Source organism: Lytechinus pictus, chromosome 10 (genome assembly GCF_037042905.1).
Source record: "Lytechinus pictus isolate F3 Inbred chromosome 10, Lp3.0, whole genome shotgun sequence".
NCBI classification, from domain to species: Eukaryota; Metazoa; Echinodermata; class Echinoidea; order Temnopleuroida; family Toxopneustidae; genus Lytechinus; species Lytechinus pictus.
The window spans coordinates 29,009,027-29,035,106 of record NC_087254.1 but is presented as its reverse complement, the minus strand read 5'-3'; the positions used below and the strand labels follow the sequence as shown (position 1 = coordinate 29,035,106).

General features: G+C 35.4%; 2 protein-coding genes across 2 annotated transcripts in view; one reads left to right on the top strand and one right to left on the bottom strand.

Moving 5' to 3' along the window:
* Positions 1–2,174: 2,174 nt before the first annotated feature.
* LOC129269426 (tektin-3-like) lies at positions 2,175–17,385 on the top strand. The gene is made up of 6 exons (XM_054906923.2): positions 2,175–3,375; positions 5,338–5,408; positions 10,219–10,362; positions 13,637–13,859; positions 14,381–14,535; positions 14,840–17,385. Exons 1-6 carry the CDS (start codon positions 2,683–2,685, stop codon positions 15,060–15,062), a joined length of 1,509 nt encoding a protein of 502 aa, XP_054762898.2. The 5' UTR covers positions 2,175–2,682; the 3' UTR covers positions 15,063–17,385.
* A 3,143-nt stretch (positions 17,386–20,528) lies between these two features.
* The window catches only part of LOC129269425 (uncharacterized), a 64,790-nt gene continuing 59,238 nt past the window's right edge, over positions 20,529–26,080 (bottom strand). The window contains exons 48-51 of the mRNA XM_054906922.2: positions 24,877–24,981; positions 23,632–23,779; positions 22,425–22,694; positions 20,529–21,854 (exon numbers count right to left, since the gene is read on the bottom strand). Of these exons, the coding sequence (XP_054762897.2) occupies positions 21,691–21,854; positions 22,425–22,694; positions 23,632–23,779; positions 24,877–24,981 (687 nt within the window). The 3' untranslated portion in view covers positions 20,529–21,690. The remainder of the gene's footprint in view (positions 21,855–22,424; positions 22,695–23,631; positions 23,780–24,876; positions 24,982–26,080) is intronic.

Sequence of the window (26,080 nt, the reverse complement as noted above, 5' to 3'; positions counted from 1 at the left end):
TAATAATACTCATAACCATAAAACAATTTTTTTTCTTTCTTTTTAAGATAAGGGCCCGTATTCTGAAGTCGATTATTAAACCCAGGTTTAAAGTAAAGATTTAAGTATGGACAGCCAATTGTTACATAAATCACTAACAGTAGACAAATATTATTTCAGCTCTTTTGCCTCTAAAGTCATTCATAATTGTCTAGGAAGTATAAAAAAGATGATTGTCTTCACCATCGATGAATCAGGAAAGAGCACATTAAACATAAGAAACATACAACTTGATAAAAAATTTGACACTTTTGGCTTCCCATATTTTTAGCACAGAGTTAGACCATGGTCTAAGTTAAACCTGACTTCACTGAGAATACGGGCCTAGCGGTGGTATTTTGAGGTCATTTTATCTTTACAATATTTTACTTCATCTTGAAAAAATGAAATTGGTATTCTGAAATTAGTTTTATGGAATAACGACTTTTATCTCTCATTATGAATATGAAATTTTATCTTCCGTATCAGATAATATATAGAGGCGCTTAAAGGAATATCACTTGTTAAAGAAAATACAAGATTCTTGTCAAATTTGATACACGAACACTGATTCCGATTCTATTCGTTTACATGACCGTTGACGTGATACGTTTAATTGTCTCCTTTTTTTACAACAAACGTTTCATCTTGTAGAGAAACTCTATTAAGTACCAATCTTATGACTTATTTATTCAAACAGATTGTTTTGAGATGTGTATTAAGATGGAGTGCGTTATCAGAGACAACGGAATTTATTTGATTGAAGGTGACATCACTCTCTCTAATTCTAAGATTATCACAATTTGTTAATCAAAGACATTCATCCTTTCATCTTCTCGAGCTCGATCATGGACGCATCATCCCTCAGGCCACGCTCTCACAAGGATTAGAAGATTGGACTTCTTTTCTCAACTTGACAAGGAAATATCGATTTATGAATGAGCATATGCAGACAATACAGTGCCCAGTTACACTTTCGAAACAATCTCCGAACTGACCAACGGTGTGTAATTCAAAATTGTGTATAAAGCTTTGATCGGTTTGGGAATCGAATTGTCTGAGTATACTGAACATAATATGATTTGAGTGCGGACATGAATAGTCTTTATGGAACAGACATTATGATGGCGAGTAGTAAGCCTCTAACGTCTCCGAGTGTGTGTTTGATGGCTCACACAAATATGATCACCATAACATTCTGAAAAATTCATTTGGTTAATTACAAATGTTTTAAATGATTATTGGTAAATGAGGTCTTTGATTAATTTCGGGGTGAAAAAAATAGTTTAAAGGACAAGTCCCGCACCCCAACAGAAAGATGATTTGAATAAAAACAGAAAAATCTAACATATATCTATATCTATCTATCTATCTCCTATCCAGAAGCGGATCTAGAGGGGGGGTTGGGGGGGTTGCAACCCCCCCCAAAAAAAAAATCCGGGGACCATTTTTTTAAATCTTATCTTTTTTTTTAAACTTGTAATTTTATTTTATTCTATTTCTATGTATTTATTTCGTTTATTATTATTATTATTATTATTATTATTTCTTTTTGGGGGAGGGGGGGGGGGTTGAAAACGTCATTTTCACACACAGATTTTCAAAAAATTTCCCTACTGTGGCCCTCGCATACCACCCCAACCCCTCCCTTTATAAAAAGCTGGATCCGCCCCTGCTATCTATCTATCTATCTATCGATATATATATATATATATATATATATATAATAAAATGTTGGGCAACATACTGTCCACACAACAATTGGTTAAAACTTTATCAAATTCTGGGTAATTTTAAACCAATAATGTGTACAACTTATATCCTAATGGCAGACTTCACCCCTTATGTATGATTACATGGACATTAAAATATACCTATATTTTTTATACATTTTTATGCTTAATTGTTCAACTTTTTATAGGCTATTCCCAAACAACGTTGCATGTGCTCATGAAAATACCAACCCTGACAGGCAACTTACTTTTTTTAATGAGTTTTGAGAGATAAAATTGAAAATATGTAAAATTCTTGAAAACTTTCTGAAAGATATAGATTAGCCCTGGTACTGGAAATGATAGTGTGGTGTTATTTAAAACTACTGTCAGTGTGTATGAGACTAGTTTAATTTTATTGGCTGATATCATCGGATAGATTTCATTCACCCTTTTGTGTCTGTCCCACTAGCCATTCACCGGTATCCAAGGCATTGTCTCTCCCGTACTTTGGCAAGGCAAGCCGGTCGCGAGGTTCCAACATGGCGTCCTTAGCAACAGCGTTCTAAAGGGCAGAGTCCACCAAGCGTGACTATCGCAAAGCGGGTGCTTCCGTGGTGGTATCTATAAACATAAAAGTAGTTTGTCGTAAAGGGTGGGTACACGCGCGCTGCTGCAGCCAAGTCTGGCACTTTATATTCTAATTTTGTCTAATTCGGACAAAACATCACCAGGATATCCGAGAGAAATCTACTCTTCTCACAGAGTTGAACTTGGGAGATTATTATCAATTTCCAACAACCATCATAATTATTTTGTCTAATCGTTGGAGAATTATCTCGCACGCGGGACAACATTTATAATCGGATTGTGGACACGAGTGAAGATTATTACACCTTCAATACTTATTAACTTTACTTCGTGAAGAAAATTAGTGAAGAAATCAGTAAAAATGCAGGAATACAGTGGCCAGACGATGACTTCGAGTTATTTCAAGGCGCAGCCGACAATTGGGTCAAGTTTTCTCCCACCCCTTGAGAGCACGATGCGCGCCTCCTACAAGAGCTATGCCCCACCATTCGTGGTGAGCCAGTCCCTCCAACTCCCGTGGAAGCCTTCGGCAAGCTACCGTGGAGCCCAGCAGTCCATGCCCATGACCCGAAGTGCACCGGAGTTCAACCCGAGCACCCTTTACCGAGATGATACCATGATGAAGGTACCCCCTTTGATGCCTTCCGCGAGGACCGCCCTGTTCTCCAAGTACACCCCTCATGACTGGTTCAAGAGCAATAACACCAACTACCGAACCTCCGATATGACACGAGGTGCCGCCCAGCGACTCCGAGACGAGAACATTCGCATCTGCCACGACACCGACGCCCGAACCGTCAAGACGCAGCAAGAATCAAACAAGAATCTTGGTGATCGTGTCTGCGACATCAACTTCTGGAAGTCCGAGGTCACCCACGAGTTGGACGAGATGGGTAGGGAGATCAACGATGTCACTGAGTGGAAGAGGAGGTTGGAGAATGCGCTGAAGAATACCGAAGGCCCCCTCCAGATCGCACAGGAATGCCTCTTCAATCGAGAGAAAAGACAAGGAATAGATCTCGTCAACGATGCCGTCGAGAAAGAACTTATTAGGGTAAAGTATATCTCTTAACTTCTCTTCTCTTTCAGATCTTTACTTTTTATATTACTCATGTATCAGTTATTTTGTTGATGTACTATCAGGACTTGCACCTTCGTATTCAAGAGTTTCATAAAGTTCATTCTATTTTATTAGATAATTAGATTTTTTTCATTTTTCTGTTGAGTTAAAAGCGAGTATACACGTACGTGTTTCATTTTATCCATAAATCTTGTTTTAGCATACATTTATTTTTCACGGGCCTCTGCGTTTAACACAGTATATCCAAAATTGTTGTGACCCACCGTCCACCCCCTCACATGCAAGACAAAAAAATAAATTTTTGTTGAATAAAGAAAGTTTCATGTCATCACAATAAAAAAATGTTGCTTTGATTGTCATTGTAAGTTCCACTAAAAGTGGCAGAATAACAAAGGCGCCGAAATATTTTCACTGGTCCGAAATTGGCTCTCTTAAAATCTCAGTCCCTCAGACCAAAAATACACTTGTTTTGTTTACCAAATAGAGAACCCCCTTTGGCGAGGTAAAAAGGGGAGCCAGAGTGACAATAAAATCTCTTTTAAATATATGCTGTCTACTCCAGTAAAGATCCACTTCAAATCTTGTCTTTGTTCATCGGTGTGCCCTTCGGCTCAGTGAAACTCTCTAAAAACACTCCAAAATACAATTTGCAAACAACTTTCACTGCTGCCGACCTCTGTAGTCTGTATTTATGCGGGAGATAACTTGAAAGTAACTCGATACTAGGGGCTAGGGTCTACAAATGATGATGCGAAAATAATTTCATATATCATTGTGCAAATAGAATTGAGAGGGGAGAACCAATTATTATCTTTTTATTGAAATAAAACGAGAAACATTAAAAACTGATACAAAACTAATGAGAATTTGCGAATTCATTTTTTATGGTAGCCTCTGTTTTGTTATAGACAAGAGTTTATAGATTATATATACTTTTGTTTATATAACTTGAGAATCATTTTCATTGTGTTTTCAAGATAGAAAAATAGATGAATTAAGCTTTCCCAGTTTCTGGATTGTATATTTAATTATGAAATTCCCTAGATTAATTAGAATCCTCTGTTATGAAAAGTATAACAGGCACACATGGTGACTCCTCAGAACGGAATGCGCATGACGGTTGCCATGGCGAAGACAATGCTAATGGGGTGGGGCTATTGTGAATCCATGGTACCAAGAACAATAGATTACATGTCTGCATTGTCTATTGAACATAAACACAGCGAGCGAGATCCACGTGTGTTCGATCTTGCAGTCGCGCTCCCATTGGCCTGCCTCCGTCGTGACGTAATCGCAACCTTGCGAACTTCTTCATTCATAAAAACTGAAGAGCATTATTGATGTTTATATGTACTGTTCACATACATTTCGAATGCCCGTAGGCTGAAGCTAATTACATTCCTCTCACTCTTAAAAAAGAACAATTTCTTTATTATGCGAATTTGACGAGTTTCTTCTCTAGATTAATAAAAGTTATCACTCGTAAATGGCTTAATGGAAAGTTTCATGTGCTGAACTCAGAATTACCTTCGGTTTAATGAAAATAGTAATATTCTGATAATGTGGGATAATAAATCTAGAACAAACGATGTAAAAAAAAAAAAACCCACATTTTTCTTCATTAGTTCACGACATTATGACCACTCTGGCACGGATACTACTTAATAGCGTGTTGTGAGTTAGATGTTTTAATCTTTCTTTTTTTCAAGAGGGGGATTCTCGTCACGACAGAAAGATAATTGAGATAGTTAACTATTCTTTATAAATGTTTTATCATTATAAAATATTTTTGTATCCTTGGTTACTTCCATTAATGAGCAGAAAATTCACATAATATTTCTCTCTTTTTACAGTTTTCACTGCCTGAAAGTATTCAGATATTGTATAAGGACATTATTTCTTATTAATCTATTGTTTTCACTTTCTCTTTAACAGGAAGTCAACACGATAAGGAAGAGTCAAGATCATTTGAAGAAGATGATTGATAGAGCCAACAGTCAACTAAGGTAGGGTGCTTCACCTGTTCAAAATGACAAAAACAGGGGCCGCGGAACGGTTTTCATTCAAAGTGGAGGGGCTGAGCCAAAAGTGGGGGGGGGGGGGGCTGACCATGCAAAAAAAATCACAATCATAATTATGGTCATTTTTGTACACGATTTTGGAGAAAAAAACCCTGAAATTGGCTGAAGCCCCCCCCCCCCCCCGCTTCCGCGGCCCCTAAAAAATATCCCTTCCCTGCCGTTTCCAACCCTATATTCACCAAAAACATTACAATTCAATATAAGTGGTTTATAATTGACTGGGTATACCCATAGATAAGTTAAAAATTACGCTATAGAACGCCATTATAATGTTCCATATTCCTTGAATTCCGACTTATTTTCGGTCTTTTTCAAAATCCATAATACCCAAAATAATGATAGATACTCTGTTCAAGATGTGATTCTATTGTGGCTAACAAAAGTTAAATCAATTTTAAACCCAGGATTCAATTTACTTGAAACATGTATACCCTTGCACATTCGTGAATCCTTCCAGGCTGTGGATTGAGGTATGAAACTTTTGGTGAAGAGATTGACGAAATGTAATTCCCCAGTTTATTTGGCATCATTATTCAATTATTTCGACAAATTCTTTTTTCATTATTTTGCTTGTTTTAGTTTTTGAAAGAATAATAATATAATAGTCGAATGAAAAGCTTGCATCCGGTCCACCGATTTCACTAGTTTTGTGCAGACGTTATAAAATAGTTGCTATAGTTATGAAGTGTAGTAGACAATGATAGAGAACAGAAAGTCGTTGGACAAAGCTTGTTAGCAGCTGTTTCAGACACCTGCATCATTTTGTTCCATAAATGCTAAATACAATCATCATCGAATGAGCTACATACATAACGAATGGCAAACGCTTAATGTTAGCGGTAGGTCTAAAACATGGTCATAAATTTGTAATATTATATTTACAAATTTGTACACCCTCTTGTTCTCACTAATGCATCCGATTTTGTAAGAAATGATTTTTAGCTCGATGGGTTTTTATTTCTTGCAGTGTCCCAGCAGCTCAAGATTATCTGACGACTCTTTCGAGAAACCTGGCATATTGAACCCAATTATATTGTAATGGAAGTGATTATGGATTTCACAATGTTGCTTTAGATTTGTAGGCAAATCGAAAGAGTCCAAGAACAGACTACTTTGCGACTGGCGATGGAACTCAAGGAACCGGGGGGGGGGGGGGTTATCCGTTAGATATCTCTCAGTTCATAAACTTCGTGGTACCCAACTCTAATCAAATACAACAGTATTGCTTTGCCATTAACTGTCGTCAAATGCGAATCCAACTAGATTTATGACCCTTCTTACAACAACCTGTTTGGTAAATCTTTTGATGAATAAGTGCCCTTTACATCAATAAAAAATAATCCTTGACGCAAGTTGGCAGTTAAAATACACCGAGCGTGAACCAAAAATCCGGGTCATGTTTAATTCCCACTTCTTTGGAAAACAGGAAAGTTCGGAGAAAGAAACTTTTTTAAGGCGTGTCCTATTGAAATACAAGACTCTTAAAAGAACAACCTTTTTCTTTCCTATTAATTCTTTTTAGATCGTTTTCCCACAGTCGCCTTCATACATGTACTACGTCATGATTTAATTTTTCATTAAAATGTTTTCACAAGTTAAATAATTACACTAGGCGCACGCTTAAACAGGAATTACAGTGACATTTTCTGTTGGTTTTCTTATACACTGGTGTAATTGGATATGTTACCATCGCGACGATTTGTTAATTAAACATTGCGTTGACAGAGTAAATTAAAGGGTCGCCATAAATTGTAGAGTCTGACCTGCCTTTTATTGATTCTGACAAGAGCTCAGCAATTTATGTTAATAATGAAAGACTGTCATGTCCGCGCTATGACATCCATAGCCCATTTCTTGTTTTAAAACTGTTTCTGTATACATTTTTTTAATGGTTAGATTATAAATCTCGATCAAAAAGTATTGCAAAGTATTGTATCTTAGTGTCGAGGTAAACCACGCCATAAGCATAATATATTCTTAAAGTCTCATGGACTTGAACCGATTTTCAAACATCATTTGGTTCAAGCATCTGCAGGGCTCTGCATAGGAACGATTTTCTTGACAGGGAGTGCTGATTTAAATTTTACATCCAAAGAAACGAGGGTTTCTCTACAAAATGGACATCATTTTGGTTGTATTTCTCCAATTTGACACACGCAGCACCCCAGCACCCCCGCTTCTTAGGGCCATGACATCTTCCATGGAAACCTGGTAACTCAACAATGTCCGCTCGCGTCGTGTCATAAAACGCTCTTCAGCAAATGTTGATATTGGCGATATGTTGACTTATAGGGGCCAGTATTTTATTTGTCAAGTTGCTGGACACATTATAACTGGCATGTTATCTATATCAAACTTGGAAATGGAGCAATGGATGCTATAGGAAAGAAATAAGGAAGGATTTCGTTTTCCTTTTATTTGGCAAAATTAAATTTAAACTGGAATGACATTTATTCCACCATGCATTTATTAATAAGAGAGGGTACACTACACCGTAATCGATAATATCAACTCTTTCGCAATGACGATGGAAAATGCACAGGAAAACAGATCTCTGTTAAAGGGGCCCAACGAAATATGTTTTTACAAGTCACACAAAGTGATAGTTTATTGGAACAATTTGTTACTTTACTCTCATAACTGTCTATCCATGAATAACGCAGAATGATTTTTGACGCCGTATCGCCCGCCCTTAGCTATATATCCAATCAATTTAGGATCCAATTTAATTTAGATATCAAGAGTCAACAGTCCTCTCCATGGAGATCGTGCCATTCCTCATCAATCGTTGATTCAATATTAAAACGCTTGCTGCGTCGTCTCTTCCGGGTATAAAAGTTAGGCATTTTAGCTACATTGTTGGTTTGATTGATCAAATACCTGAGTGAAACTGTTTAGATCAATTTCATAAAGTATCTAGTGCAGATGTTTGATCCCGTCATGATTTCAGCGGTGAAAGCTCATAAATGATGATCGTAATGTGATGGTAATATTGTTGGTGTGGTTGATACGGAGGCCTGCCATAAATCTTGTATAGATTATGGTCGTATATCATATGGGGAAGATTCTTTGTAAGCCTCACCGTCAGCTTCCACAAAATACTCCAATAAAGTACACCCATTATAGACATCTGGCCGTATAGCCTTCCAAATTTCACTCTGCAACCGATCCTCTATTCGGTTTTATTTAGTGATGACGAAGGTACGTGATAAGATAACATTCCCTGATTATTATTTTTTTCTTAAAAATTAATGCATTAAAGGATAATCACGTTTTTATGATTAAATGATTTGATTATAAAATGGGTGTGGAAAGAGTGTATTTCGTACATATTATAATGATGATCACGTCTACATTGTTGAATAAAATACATTAGAGGAACTATACCAAAGTGGAATGCGGTTAGATAATGTGGACTACAAGTCCCCCATTCGATCGGCCCATGCATGTTGCCTCTTCCGACGTAGTAACATATTTCATTCAACATTCTCAATGTGTTGAAACATGAGAATGTCTAACATTTGACCTCCATGACTCCGGGATGCGGAGTATAAACATCCTTGAAGTTGAATTTCAAAACATACCCCTCCCCCTCCGATGACCCCCAACTTGATCCTATCTGGGTCCCGTTGCATGAAAGATAATAATTTGCCATCCAATGGAAACTACCATATGGAACAATGTTAGTCATTGAAAATCACGGTTTCTATGAAAGATATAATTGAATTGCAAAGTTAAATAGTGACTTTTGTGCAAAGGGGCCCAGATCAAAAATATATCAAGCAACATTCTTCAGTGTTTGCTTGTAAATATTTCAGTCGTGAGGCAATATTAATGGAAGATGAAGAGTATAATCATTTGAAAATCCACAATCACCATGATCGCATTTGATTAAAAAAAGATAATTACTTCAGCAGCCGGTTTATTTATTTCATGGCTTTGCACTTATCTCACGTATTCAAGTTGAAGTATCTATTGCATTTCTATTGCCTTTCGAATACTTACATATCATTGATATTGATCACATGTGATATGCAGTATGTTTGTATGCTTATAGTCTCAAAGTTCGTCAACATGGTAACAATGAGATATCTCCTCAATGTCAATGATTTCATGCACATTGTCAAACATGTCTGGCGATGTTTACGTGATTTGGGTTAATGATTTTGTTACAAATCCTCTTCTTTCTCACTCATCCCATTTCTTTTGATCTTGATTCTTTATTTTGATAGGTTATCGAACCTACCTTCTTTTCCCATATATTTTACATAACACGGGAGCATCATATTTATTCATGAATTCTAACCAAACCTTTGTAGAGTATCCCCCATTGATATCAGACGTTCCTATTTCGATAAAACCGAAATCTTAATTTTGGCCATTGTTTTTGTAACATACAAATTTAAAATTAATGAATATACAAAATTTGTTGATTCTTCTTAAATATTTTTTCTTTTAGACTAAATAATATCTCTTTGCATGTCACTTTTGATATGTAAAAAAATGAAAGCATTACTGTTACAGTAGGATAGCCAAGTTGTTCGGAAAGATCGGATGTTCATGAAATTTGTAACGTTGTATTTTCACACAACCGGGCATTAATCACTTGCCAATTAATGGTTACATAATATCATTCAAATTAATTGATTTTAATTTTTTTCATGTCTATTCATTAATGTCTATTTAATACATAATATTCAAAGTTTGATGATGATTTTTTTTCTTTCAATTTCAGTATGGACCGAGCAGCACAACACGAGCTAGAGAAGGACCTAACTGATAAATTCCGTGCTCTTACTATTGATAACAAGTGTCATCAGCTCGCCAACACCTCATCAGGGCTTGGATACTTCCGAGGAGTGGAAGGCGTTGATCAGACGTAAGTATATTCTCACGTTCCTTTCCCACCACTACTGGAAAGATCACATGTATAAACACAGTGTGAACCCAAGGTTCACCAAATAAAGATGCCCCAATTTCAGCGCAATGTGAACGCATATAGTCACTCATTGAAAATACTCTATGAACACAGTCATGACAGTGACTGACTTTTTAATCGGAACATTATCACGTTAGCGTAACATTATGTTCACATTAATTGGCGTGCTGGGTAGTTTCTATATATATTTTAATACAGATGAGATAAACAAATTTTAGTTTATATACAAAATGTGTTTTCAGCGTATCCGTATCTAGAATAATAAAACGAAACAAACAGAAATCTCATAAGCAGTAATAAAACATTAAGTGAGATTTACAGAAAATCATTAATACACATAATATAGCATGTGTAGATATTTGTTTTGTAGTATTTTCGTTGCTTCTGAAAGACACAGATATCAAATATTTTATATAATAGAGAAGGGGGGTTAATATAGTTTTTTTGGGGGGTGGGGGAATAAAAAAATATTCAGTCGATTTTCATATCATAGCTTCCCCGTGTAGTCTCGGATAAAGAAACGGGGGCTGCCTTCATCCTTGCATTCTGTGAATTTCAAATACTATGGTGAAAATGCAATGTTGGGCAAGCGCTCCGTTGTACCTGTTGGTCGAAGAACATAGATCACAAGTCTACTATAGTACCAGAAAAAGTGAAAACTTTGCAGGTCCATTTTAAAATTGAACCTTAGAATCTGAGTCAACTCAAATCCTACTTAAATTAAGTACGTTGAGAATGTTAATACGTTTTATTCAATTTGAGAACGAGCCTCCCAGCATGTTTTCATATGATCTGTAATCGCTCCTTTGAAGTCGTCTTTTGTGATTATCAGTGAGGCTTGAGGGGATATCTTATAACTAAACAACATGCGGATTATCTTTGGAAATAGATCTGGACGGGAATACGTAAAATTGAATAAATCGTGCAAGCTATACGTCGTCATTGTAATTCTGTTTATACTTTAGACAAAGTAAATTTAATATTTTACTTTTTGTTCAATCTTGCCACTCCAAAAATGTGTTAAAAGCGAGAAATTCTACTGTATTCATGTAAAGTGTCGATTCGAATTTCCTCCCGTTCAGTCTCGGCGCAAAGGGAGCGACGCGGTCGCCTTGGAAACCTTCCATGGTAACGAGGCTCCCCGCTCGCTCCCCTAGTCCGCCACCTGTAGAGTTGGCAGCGAGCAGACGACCAAACCCCTTTCACTGTATCGATTTTTATCCTGTAAATTATCGATCATTAACTATTCAAAGTTAACGTGGCGGGTCCCCTATTTACTAAAGATGTGTTGGTTGAATGGGAGCAATGTGTGTAGCTCTTAAGAATTTATTCAAACTAGCAGAACGAAACACTGATCAATTTTTCAGCTGCCGATGTTTGCTTTTGATAGAGGTCGATAATGACATGTTAGCACATTCTTTGCGATAAAGGGAGATTAGTAATAAGAATACATTGGCAACTGCATAAAATATTAGAATTATACAGTTTTTTTCGTTTGATATATATATTGAATTCAATTGTTTCTTTAGATTCCTCGATCCGTCTAAAACGTGTAAACCATTTCCCAAATAACGTTTGACACTTGATCCCTACGATTCCAATTTGCAGAAAATTGATAATTTCCCAAGTATTAGTCACCCTGGAATTTTATTTTCATAATGTATATAGGTAGGGCTTTTTATCTTATCAATCACCTTCAACATTTGTTTGAGACACTTGACACACTTTATGTTATTCTGATGAACCAGGCCAATGAAGCGAATCTCATTGCTGTCAAGTTTAGAGCCAGGAAATCGCAAAACTGATCTCTCTGTCAAAACATTTTCGCCAAGTTCCTTTCAAACATAAATATTGTATTACCCGGTAACACAACTCCCGTTTCAGAAAATTAAGATCATGAACCTTATTGATACGGCACTTTACTCAAGATAAACATGATTTCAGAATCACTTGTTTGACTTTCTTGGCTTACTTCTTAAAATAAACAGAGAGAACAAAACAAACCTCCTCCTAAGTTAACACAAAAGGGACTAAGTTCGTATTTGATTAAAAGAACACTTAGCGATCAAACGTTAGCTGCGTTGAAAAGCGTCGTGATGTTACGTTGGAAACAGTTACCAAGCAACAAGCAGGTCTGTTAGATTGCCGATCTGTTGTTCTTAAGTGATTAATTCTGGGATGGTTAGATCGCTCTAGTCATTTTGCAATTAAATATTTATGTTTTTCACCGAACAATCAATAAAGCCGTTCACATGGCAATATATTCTATTATCATCATGACCTTGTTGTCCGCTTGGTATCCTATCAGTACTCCTTTGGTACATGCAATCGTTCACTATCAACTAATAAATAGAAATATTAATGATAATTTAATACGATCAAAACTTTATTCAGCTTATTGGACTTATTATGATAAATCAATTTTCAAATAGAAAATACAAACACGAGATTAAATGATATAATAGTAACATATTTATTTATCTAAAAACAATTGCCGTGATGATGGGGGTCAGTTGTTTCACTGAATTGGTATCCTGAAAATATATTGCCATATAGCGAATATAGAAGATACTTCATGCAAAAATGGCAATTTATGACCTATTTCGTCTCCTGTTTTATAACCTTTCAAGTTAAAGGATAGCAGGAAACGTACAATGATTTCTTGTGAATGCCATATGAATTATAAAAGCAATTAAAATATATAGAAAGCGATGGACCTTTGATCATAGTTTTTTTTAGCTGCGTTATTTCAAAATGAGAAGCTTTTGTTCTTTTGTTAGACTCGACTCGATATTGCAATCAAAATTGAAGTAATATATCACGAAGCGACATTGTTCCTCATTTTCTTTTTCTTTTGTCATATAACCTTGTGCTTTCTTGTCTGTTTTCGTTACCATAACAACGCATTAAATTTTGATCATGACGATGCTGTCCTCTAATATTCAATGCCTATATAGCTTTAGCTTGTTTAATGTTTGATATGATTATTATTATGCAATTTTACATTTATCAAAACTATGATATTACCCAATTTGTTCGTTATTTACAAATTGGATCGATCGATCAATGAGTATTGAAGTTTCAAGTAACTATGTTTAGTATGTTCTCATTCAAGGTCGTAAATTACACTTTTGTGCATTGTATTTCCAGTTTTACGAATAATAAACCAACCAACCAATCATCTTCTACCTTTTTTCTCTCTATCTCTCTCCAGTGTGACTGTTCCCGAGAGTTGGGCCAAGTTTAGCAACGATAACATCCTTCGATCGCAACGGGAACGTAACTCCTCCAAGGGATTACGATCCGATGTCGATTCATCCCTCCAGGAAACTTCAAATGACATGTGGACCCAGTACAACACTGTCAATGTGGCTTTCTCTGGAAGGATTGCAGAGACCATGGACGCCAGGAATAGCATTCAGGCTCATCTTGCTAAGGTATATGAGGGTGAAATGTAGATTTAAAAAAAGGTAGAACTTGTAATGCGACCCCAAAACATTTGGACGAAGCGCTATTATATCATTATCTATTTTGAGGTGTTGCATTTGTTGACCCTAAGCTTCCCTCCCTTTTTGATGAACTCCACGGAAACTTTGTATTTCATCATTTAACATGATAATCAACCCTTTAAAATCACATAGATCCGTCTTGTGCATATTACACAATTCATTTCGATCCGAAAGTAATGGATTATACACAACTGTCATCAATAATCAATGAAACTACTATGATTGGGGAAATAAATAAACACAAATGGATAAGAGTGCGATATCTCTCACTACTCATGGTATCAGTGTTTCAAATTAGTGTTGTAGAATTAGTAAGATACTTATAGTCTTTTTTGTGGTTTTGTTTGAAGTTCAAAATTTAAATAAAAGTGATTTGGAGGCGTCTTCTATCTCCGACCGCGATCCACCTCTCATGCTCAAGATAAGTCACTTCTTCTATCTCTCTCCAGGTTCTTCAAGAGATTAATGAGATGGAGAATAACATCTCTCTTCTCCGTAAGTCTATCAAGGACAAGGAAGCACCGATGCAGGTTGCCCAGAGCAGGCTAGAGAACAGGACGAGGAGACCTAACGTGGAACTTTGCAGGGATCAACCTCAACACAGGTACGTTACCATGACAACTCTATATCACATGTTGTTATTTCTGTGCTTGTTGCGAGCCGCTCATGGACTAATTATGACTTCTTTAATCACGACGTAATTTTTGTAAAACTCGTTTTCCATGATGTATTTAATCACCAAAGTGAATTCTGCATTTGCAGCCAAAAATAAAGAAATAAGACTATGTTTCTATTCAGATGAAGAAGTGGGGGCTAGTAAGAACCTAAATGATGCAATATGGTGTTGCTTTTAAGCAATTAAATAAGCAACTATTTTAACATTTTTCTTTATTTTTTTTTTCAACCAGGCTTGTTCATGAGGTCGGAGAAATCTACGAGACCGTTGACATTCTTCAGAACCGCCTGCGCGCCGCCGAAAGCGCTCTGCAAGAACTCCTCCGCACCAAGACAACCTTGGAGCACGATCTTGGAGTCAAGAATAACTCCCTCTACGTCGACAAGGAAAAATGCATGGGAACCAGAAAGACCTATCCCACGACAGCTAAGCTAGCTGGGTATAGAGGCCAGTGAGAACTATTTAATTAGACTCTGCACCAAGATGTGTAGTTTGTCGAAAAAATTAGACAGGACTGCGATATTTATGATATAAAATATTTCAGCTGCTTTGATGCGGGACATCTGTCTTTATGTGATACTACTCACTATGTTTTGCCTTGGACTTGGTATATTTTTCGCCAATTGCAGCTACTTTGCTATCTTATCCTCCAGATAGTGATTGTAAGTACTCTTGGTATGGTCAGTAAAGATGGCGATCGTGAAAAATTAAAACGAATTCATGCGCAGGCAGCGCTTGTATTTTTGTTTAAATCTGGCCTCAAAATTAAAACATCAGATTTGATTCATAACATGGTATTGTTCCAGCCATCAATCTTATCAAAAAGACCTATAAGGCTCTCTTAATGAGTATTTTTCTTGTAACTTCATGAAAGTCGATATCGTTTCTCCTCATTTTGTTTTCATTGTTGAAAACTAAAAAGAGTTTGAAATGAAACGTAATGTTTTTATGACACAAATCTGTAAGGTGTGCTCAAATATCATGTTCTTGATGAAAGTCTTAACAAGTTTTTAAAGCTTGAATCAGTATGCTTTTTTTTAATTAGGCCGTTAATAGAATAGACAGGCGCATAATGCATTACAAAGAAAACTACTGAATTTAATGATATTTAATGAAATCAAGACGTGATTACACCGGGGATTATACTCTATGACAAACAGTAGGCCCTCTATTTAATAATTAAGAAATTATACGCATGTGAATAAAAAAAAGAATCCGTCCAAATAATCTGCAATTCATACAGCTGCCTTTACAATATTATCATATACCATATTTATATGTATATAATGGTCACAGATGTGATTAGAAACCATAGAAGTTATAACATATTGATGCAATGTTAGGCAAAGTGTATCTACATTACAATTTTCAGGGTTTTAAATGAAACTAACCTATGTGAAAAATTGATCATACTCCATGGATACTAATTCAAATTATATCATTAAATATGATATTTTAGATAAAAGTAAGTTAGAACATGTACTTTTAGAAGAAGATATTTATTCTTAGTATTTTTACAGATAACTCTGACTGAAAAAGTATATTCAAATTGCGCTCCTTTTTAGTTTACAATCGCTGCCAATTAGGTCAATCTGCCTTATTTCTTCATACGACTCTCGCTAAGTTTGTGTCAATTACCAATTATCGTATTATTATGTATAATGATTATGTAACTTTGTATAGATTAATACTATTTTATATATTACTAATGATTTGCATTATTGGAGTAAACGCAACAGTAACAGTTCATTAAATGATTCTAGTATTATTAGTTACTATTATATTACTATTGCGTTTAGACTCTATTTACAAAATCTGAATCCGTCCATTCTTTTTTGTGCATTATTAGCTATATAAGACACTCCTCATATGGTTTTGCTTTAGGCATTCACAAACACTGAAAGTATCGCAGATTTGTTTTTTCATATGAATATTCATTATGCGTTATATCTTTAATTTTGCGCGTCATATGAAGCTGCAATAAGATGCGTGTGGGAAAAAACATTTCTAACAAAATCTTATAGGAATAAAACTTTTATTTCGAAACAGGAAGGCATTATTATGATATAATAAATGATAACATTCATTTGAGTACAATACCCGACGCGTATCACAAAAGCCGTATGGGGAGAGTCTTGATTTATAAGCGTTTTGATGAACGTGCAAAATATTGTTCATTGTTCGGTCGATTTCGGCCATTGCCTTATTCTGCATTTTTGTGTAATGTAATTTTCTTTGAAAGAGTGATTTTGGGAAAATGGAGTTTTCTGTTTGAACAAAGGATGGTTACTAATGTTTTCCTCGGAATGTATCATCCACATTCATGCCAATAATAACGATAATAATTATGCCGTGCCTATATGAAAAGTGTTTTTATATCTTAAACTGTTCTGTGGCAATAACTTAAATTGAATTATGAACGACCTGTTTTGAGATGAAAGTGGATCGACACTTCGAAAGTGAACAAATTATCATAAACATTGATGGAGAGAAGAGTTTATTTCATCGTTGAATAGAAAATGAATGAATTATGGAATGCTGTATATATTATAATGAAGAGATAATTCATATTCTAGTGTACAGATAATGCCTTTCCAAACTTTTCGCCTTGTGCATGCCGCAAAACAATCTGAAGCATTATATTGTTTATTTTTCTTCAAATTGATTAATCAACTATGCAATTGTGAAGTAGTGTCACTCATTATTATGCCGTTTGGACACGAGTGTGTGTACAGTATTCACGTGTGGACAATAAAAATATCACTAAAATATATCAAATATTACTAGTACCTCTATCTTTCTTATTTTATGTCGTTGTGTTATTAATTTTCTTGTTGTGCCGAGAATCGGACGTTGACCTGTCTTGACCCTGGCAAATTCCTTTAAGTATGTCCTGGCATTGGATCAATGTCATTGAAATACTAAAAATAAATAGATATCTTGCAGATTTGAAAGATTCATTTTATATACACAACTATACAGCATTAAAAATCAGCATAACTTTCTGTTGATAAGCTCTCTGTAATATTCAAACATTATTGAAAATCTTCCATTTCCACAATTCCCATTCCTTTTCATTCAAATATAGTTCCCATTTCTTTATATTATTTTTTTTATTTTAGATACAAACGAATTCCTACTTTAAAGTGTAGACCTACATTGGATATGTTACCAATCATATTTTGTATCCTCTATAAGGGAAAGCCTGTCCCTTGTCATTCATGAGAGCAGAAGGGGAAGATAAAAGAGCAAAGCTTATAAACTTAAAAATAGGAGGTAGGGATTTTCAGAAAAATAATATTAAGCTGTTTCATGATATTTCTGAAACTGTGTCGTTCATATTCATTTATATTATTTTGTGTCGTTGCCAAGGCGGATTTCGCCCTGTATTGCAAAGACGTTTTCATTGACTTCTTCCGTGATAAATCTCAATCATAGTTGGATTCTTGAGGAAAATATTGCAATTTACTGTATAGAAAGCATATTTGGCACTCAAATATTTTGCTAGATAATCACAGCCCCTGATTTTTAGCAAAATTCCCCTTTAAATTTAATAAGTTAGTAAATTTTTATAACACACCACGAAATTTCAGTATCTTCTATAGCCCGCGCCATCTTGTGCCATCCTTGAAAAAAAAAGCCTGCAAGCTAAAAAAAGAAATCAATATTGTTTTGGACTAAATATTTATTTCATTCATTGATTTCTCATGACGCCTATACAATAAAAGCACTTTGTACAACATGTATAATAATGAAAGGATCAGGTATTGTTAATATTATGAAGTCATTAAAATTGACATTGTAACCTTTATTGCAAAAAATGAGCTTTGTCTCATAAATTTTGGAAAAGACCCCAAAAGACCGCGACTGCTTATTCAGTACTGTACAGATGCGGGGTTTGGGGGCGCTTGCTTCCCCCCCAAAAAAATCCCCGACCAAGAAAAAAAAAGAGAAAAAGAAAGAAAAGGAAGGAGAGAAGGGTGAAATATGGTATTATTTTCTGAATATCATGTCAAAATCTATCACAAAAATTTGTTTTTTTAATTAAAATATTGAAATTTTGCTCTCTCGCTTCCCTCGCTCGCAACTTTTTAGAACAAATTCCCGGTACGCCATATCTTGCCCCCTCAAAATTTATTGGCACATTACGCCACTGCTGATAAGCCAAAGCAAGGTTGTGATGATTGTTGCTTACGGCGTCGACCTAAATCAAACCGGTAAATATTCAAGGAAATCCATTGAATATTAATTATTCAAACAATATTATAACAACTGCTCACTGCATAGTATTTTTTTGAAGATTTGGGGACTTTAGCCCACTTCCACCAATTAGCTCAGAGACACAAACACGCGCCAATAATTAAAGTTGGCGGAATACAGCTTATAGTCTAATTAAACATGCCGGGCAATCAACCAGAGAAAAGGTGAAACAGATAAAAGTAGGACGAGAGAAGTAGGAAAGGAGAGGAGATGGATGAGGAGAGATGGGACAAGAACCCGGGGGGGAGGGCACTTCCATTGACGAGTTGACGACCATGGGGTCTCAAAAAGCACCCTAAACACGTAGTTTCCATATTCTGAAAATGCACCCCTTAACAAGTATTGGCGTGTGAAACCCTACCCGGAAACAAAGCGATACTATTGGCAAGTATTCCCTGAATTGAACCCCTAAACAAGTAAAGCGAAATTGTTATGTCACGGACGTCGGTTTTACCTTTACCTACATCATTGGGTTTAGTATACAGCCCCACTCGCGCAAACACGTAGTGTTGACTCTTGGGGCAAAATGTACATCCTTTATAAAACATTTTAGTCTTGATTTTTTATACCCACGCAAATTTGACCCTAAACACGTAGCTTTCCTATCGAAAATAGATACCCTTTTTTTCATTATTTTAGTGTTTTTGACACCCTTATTACGTTACGTACGTAACGTGCCCTATCTTGAAAAAGGCATCCTTTTTACGTGTTTTTTGGGGTCGCGCATGGTATCCACTCGTCAATATACGTGCCCCCCCCCCCCCCCGGGGACAAGAAGAGGAGAGATAGGAGAAGGGGGAGGAGGAGGTACTAGCAGGATGGATAGGTGTTTATAGGTGAAGAGGTAGAAGAATGAAGAGAATATGGGGGAGGGGGTGGGGAAAGATAAGAGGAGGAGGCGTTGGTGTAAGATGAAAATAAGGTAGGAATAGGAGAAGTAGGAGATGTGGGAAAAGGAGCTAGGAGAGGCAGGATGAGAGGAGCATAGGAGAGGTTGGAGGAGAAATAGGAGGAAATAGGAGAATGAGGGGTAGGAAGAGGAGAGGTTGGAGGAGGAAACGAACGGAAGGCGAGAGGAGAGATAGGAGGAACAGGTGGCGGAGGAGAAGAGGGGAGGGGGTAGGAATAAGAAAAGGAGGGACGGGGCTATTATATTTTATTTATTGGGCCAGATGACCGAACTTTGATTTGCTTTTTCAATGAAATTTTCTTTCTTCTTTTTATAATTACTCATTTTTCATAACTCGAATAAACCATCTTTGGGCATTTGCCATGAATTATAGAACACTAAGGATAGTAATACAGAGAGTAGCAATAATCGTCATTACCATCATTATCACCTCCGTTATCACCATCACCATCACCATCATCATCACCAACATCATCATCACAATAAACATTATCACAACCACTATCAAAGGGATCACATCCACCATGATTCATCGTTATCATTATTCCCCTACATGCACTTCCCCGTAATTTATTCCAATTTCTTCTCAGTCATTGCACTGCTTTCTCTTCTCTTTCCGATTCCCTGAATTTTAGGGAAAAAAAAGATAGCTGGAAGTTTGAAAATAAACTTTGGGGTAGTTCACATTCTTCTTCTACCATTAGCCACACTCAAAACCAAAACAATAACAAGGGCAAGGCAGAGGAAATGATATGGGGGTAATTCAGGGTAATTTATTAAATTTCTTTGATGCATTAAGCATTTGGACACATAATCAATCACAAAATGTGATATCGTCATGAAAATATTTCAAGACAAAATTTCCTATGGAAGTTTGACTTAAAAAAATTGCTAAATGACAAAATAAATATTTGGCTCACATTTAAAAACAAATAGTGTTTTCTTGGAATATTTCTAAAGTGGTTAATATACACAATAGGATAAAAGGTTCTGAAAAGTAAACTTACAATTTTGTGAAAATATGATTTGCACTTTAGATGAATAAGAGGTTCATAATATACTTTGAAGTTAAACATTTGACCATCTCCTAAACTTTCAACCAGATATCCAATTGACATAACTGTTTGATAATCAAAAAATTATAGGAAGTTCTACTAACCAGAATATTATTCATAATTTATTACACCAGTAAAGATGAATAGTCAAAATCATCTTACATTAATTGAACAATAAACACTTGACTTAAGGAATTACAATAACGCAGTTTCCATGACCTAAAAGGTGATTCCATATTGGTAATGAAAACACCAAATCCTTTTGATATCCGTAACTCCAAACAAATGTTATCAAATATTTTAATTCAAATCTTCACATCCATGTCTTTAGTGCAATATAAATTTTCAGGTTAGAATATTGTAATAAATCAATAGGATCTTACAATAGACTATTGTATTCATCAAAGGCCATGTTTCATAAAACAATTAAAAATACTACAAATCCATGACAGATTAGCCAATCAAGTGGTAGTATTTTAGTAGATTACTACACTATTATGAATTTTGTGCTGTATATGCCATACATTTTGTGTATGGATATTTGATATTTACACGGTTGGGGACTGTTTTTTAGGGGTTTTTAAGAGGTGTATATTTTGCGACTTTTGCGATGTTTCCATTCAAGTATTGAAGCAGAAAATGCAAGATAATCAAACTATCGCAACAATTACCGCATATACAATAATTGATGACAGGTTTTGTGAAACAAGGCTTAGGTTAGATATATCTGAAGAATGCATCACCATTTAAAGTATATTATATAAATGTATGAAAATGGAATAAACAGGTTTTAATTGTCTATCCTGAATGTTTGAAAAGATGGAATAAATAGATTTGAATTTTTTGGGGAGTGATTGTTTAACCCAGATAGATAACTCTGGGTTTATCATCTTCTTCAATCTCCTTGCTGAATAATTCTCTGTCGCTTCTCTTCTCAACTTTGATGAAGTCATTGAGTTTACCAACCATGTCATCAAGCTTGAACTTGAGATCATCGCATTCAACCTCAATCTGCTCCTTGCCTGTAGGGTAAAAGAGAAAAGAATGAAGGCAATGATAAACATGAGGAAAAAAGCAGAACAAATAAGGAAAAAAAAATATAGAAAAAAAATAGGTGAAGGACAAGAATGAGGGGAAGAACAATAGGGAGAAGAAAAAAAATAGGAGGAAAAGGAAGAAGAGGACGAAAAGAAAATGGAGAAGTTACAAGAGGAGCATGAGGAGGTTGGAGAAGACAGATGAGATTTATATTTCTCCAATAATGGATAACATGGTTTGACTCCTCATGAAACAAGTAAAATAATCATTGTTGAATTTTATTATGATTCAATGATGAGCATCTTGATAAAAAAAAAAGAAAAATGGAAATATGTATGCCATATTTCATTTAATAAAATGCAAAAATTTTAGTGTGGACATAATTTTTTCCTCTCTACATACCACCTATGCTATTTTGCACAAAAAAAAAGAGAGTAAAACTGTATGATGCCAAAAGTTTCTTAAATCACATCCAGTAATAAGCTCGTCTATTTTTTCTCTATTTCTTTGACTCAACTTGATGTGGGGATGACTAAATCTAGACTTAACCATACCTTCAATGTATTCCTGCTTCTTGGCTTTGCGGTCTTCCGTACGCTTCTTGTTGATGCCGGTGAACTTCTTAAAGCGATCTATCATGAAGTCAACAATCTCCAACTCATTCTTCTTGTTCAGGTTGGCGGCCTTGACGAGCGCGAACGATTCGTTGACAATGGCCAGTAACATGTTGATCATGACCCACATGACAATCACAACGTAGAGGAAGAAGAAGAGAGGTCCTAGATACCGATCAATTTCTAACATAGCAACAAAGTCAAACTTGCCTGCATGGAGAAATTTGAAATTGTTTGAAAAATGAAAATTGATCATTTTAGAGCTGCCACCTTTAATATTCACCTTTCAAGCAGAATATAATGAAGAAGGAGGGAGATCTTTCTCAGGTACACAAAATCCCATTAAATAAATCAATGTATGAATCAGGGAAATATTGAAAGTCTGCAGTCTTTCACTAAAATAAAAAACAGTCAATTTTCAGATGGTCTCCCTGACAATCAGGTAGAATTGGCAGCCCTGCAATTTAAACTGAAACTTGATTTGAAAAGGGAATATAATTTGTCACATGTGCTTTATTCATAGAATCATTCATTTGCATGTTGTTTATAAAAATTAACCTTTTTTTTGCTTTTTCTTTCTCAGCTTTCATTACACAAAGTGAGACATCGTGGTCTAGTGGTTATGACTCTCGTCTTTCAATCAGAGGGACGTGGGTTCAAAACCTAGCCATGGCGTGTTTTCTATCAACAAGAAATTTACCCACATTGTGCTGCATTCAACACAGTGAATGGGTACCCGGCAAGATTAATTCCTTGAATGCACCAAGTGCCTAACAGCAGCTGGAGCTAAAGCAGAGGTAATATATAGTGCGCCATTAAATAGGCAACTAGATAATCGGCGCCTCATAAATGCTATATATTGTTATTATTACACAAATATAATTTCAGGGTGGATTCTGACTTTACACCATCAGAATAAAACAGCTTTGGAAAGATAATTATCATCATTATCATTATATGAGTACAGGTAAACTCGACCTACCATAAGTGCCAAAGTCAAAGTAGTATTTTGGGTCTGATTATGCAAAACATTTGTTACATTATATACCTCTTCCAAGTCAACTTCTTCCAAAGTTAAGCTGATTTCCGTGTTCCCAAACCATTCGACTTTGGAAAAATTACCAGTAGGTGATAGAAGAGAACTTACCAAGCAAAGTGCCAAAGAGAGACTCCAAGGTTCTGAGGAAAGAGGAATAATCCCGAAGCTTGTAGAAGACAAGGAAGGCAAAGGAGCTGAAGCCCAGGTAGACAACAAAAAACATGATCATGAAGAGAGCCAATTCATATCCGAACACCTGCAAAGATAAACAAACAAAAAAGGAAGATATAGATCATAATTAGATAGATACATACATACATATATTTTAACATTTATATGATTATAGTGCTTCTTTGTGTAAACATGCTCAAAGCATTTTACAATATAACATAACAACTAATAAATCTACTCTCCAAGTGTTTACAATATATAAAGTGAGTGCTACAGAGAAAACAAATAGCTTGTATCACAATATAAGCTGTAATTTTAGTGTTGTTTTTACTTTTGCTGATTAATATTCATTGATTCATTAATAGATATATTGATTCAAATCAGAACTCAAGAATGGAATGCTCTTTACATTGTACATGCAAATAAAACAAATGATCTGGGAAGAAGGAAAAGCGCGGAGAAGTCACATAACTTTAACAGTGGAATTCATATCACCAGCGTTTGAAAAGTTAGATGTCAGCAACCACCTTCAAGGCTAACATGGAGACATACCCGAAGAGCACCTTTTTGATTGGCAACCATAATTCACATATTCATTGTTCAGATAAAAAGTGTGATATATATAACCTACGTATTCTTATCATTCATGTTAACATGTAACTTATATTGGGATGTTCAAGTTAAAAAAAAAAAATTAAAATGACAGGACAAATCATTTTTGTCACTCAAATTTCTGTAATATGCAATTGCTGCACATGAGAAGAATAATAGAATCATAAAATTTAAAACAAGTGAAACTGATGAATGAAGAGAAAATATCTGCACATTGATTATTGGATTGGACATATCGTTATTGTTTCACCAGGTGTTTTAAGAGGCCCATTTTAATGAAAGATAAAATATTTATCATTTTTGATATACATGTATCAAACCATGAACCATGAACAAGAAAAATTTTAGAGACTTTAACTGTCTCACTAAATTCCTTATATATTGTACTATTATGGCATCAAAATCATATTGATTCATGTACTTTCAGCCATCCAACACAGTACAAAACAAAAGCTTAAGTTTCTTTGAATGCATTGTGCTCAACGTTCGCTTTACTGTCTCTTGGGAAGGTTTGTGAAAACTGTAACGATACATATCATCTTGTCTTTTTCTACATTATTTACTACTTACAGTGAGTGTATCAGTGAGGAGAAGCATGTTCTTATTGAACCTCAAGAGTCGTATAAACTTGATTGTAGCTATGAAGAGTAGCAGACCGACCATGGTGGTATAAATCTGGAGATTAAAAACGATATATAATTAGACATTGAATGTTACATAAATATTCTATTATGAAGACTGACAATACAACAGATACCTGCTAATTGATTCTTTCTACACCCCCATGCACCTGCCTTTTCCCTCTCAATTTTAGAGACTTCTCACGGTCGTGTGGTCCAGTGGTTAGAGCATTGGACTCATAATCGCAAGGTTGTGAGTTCGAATCCTCACTCTGCCATTGTCACCACTTTGATAAAAAGGCCCGAGAGTAATATCTGTTGTAGATACGGTCAGCCACTATGACTGATTAACCTAGACGTAAAATGTTTCCTAGGTAATTGGTTGTATACCAGCTTGGCGTTTATCAGCAAAACGTTGTCCTGCCGAGTTCATACGGGAGTTACCATAAATATAAACAGAACAGAAACAGAATTCTGAGAAATTAAGTGTTAAATACTATATAGGCAAGTATAATTATTATATATCTTTGTTTACCATTCCCCATCTTATAATGTCTCTCTCTCTCTTCCTTGCTTTGATAAGTAATGAAATTACTTCTAACCCCCACAAAAGAGTTAACAGCATCAGCAGTGTACAGTATAATTATCCATGGGTATGTAACTACTGTACATATGAAGAGCCCACTTACAAAAGGGGTTAGGTCCATTTTTCATCAAATTTGATTTTTTTTTTAGTCTCAATGTATAGATTTTTAGTAGCTCTATAAGATGATACGAAGAAAAGTTGAAATTCCCATTAAAAAGTGATCTAAAATGGCAAAGAAAAATCACTTTTTTTCAAAAGGGGTTAGGTCCATTTCAGTTTGGTTGCAAAAGGGGTTAGGTCCACACAGAATTTTTTTTGGAAAAGAATATTTAAAAAAATATGAAGACAGGTAGATTTCTTTTATACCCAATTTTATGTTCACATGATAGGGTAGTACATCATGACAATTTAGTTTCTCATAAGAATATTGCAGTAAGTGAGAATAAAAAACATGGTTTTTCTCAGAATGGTAAAAAGTGGACCTAACCCCTTTTGCAACTAAACTCTTCATATATTACTGCAATCATGCACTCCATGAAAGTCTTTAACAATCCAAGGTGTGTGAATA

Excerpts from the sequence above, each read along its gene's own strand:
- LOC129269426 (XM_054906923.2), top strand. The coding sequence starts at position 2,683 with ATGCAGGAATACAGTGGCCAGACGATGACTTCGAGTTATTTCAAGGCG. Across the intron at positions 3,376-5,337 it reads TCGAGAAAGAACTTATTAGG|GAAGTCAACACGATAAGGAA; the intron begins GTAAAGTATATC and ends TCTCTTTAACAG. Across the intron at positions 14,536-14,839 it reads AGGGATCAACCTCAACACAG|GCTTGTTCATGAGGTCGGAG; the intron begins GTACGTTACCAT and ends TTTTTCAACCAG.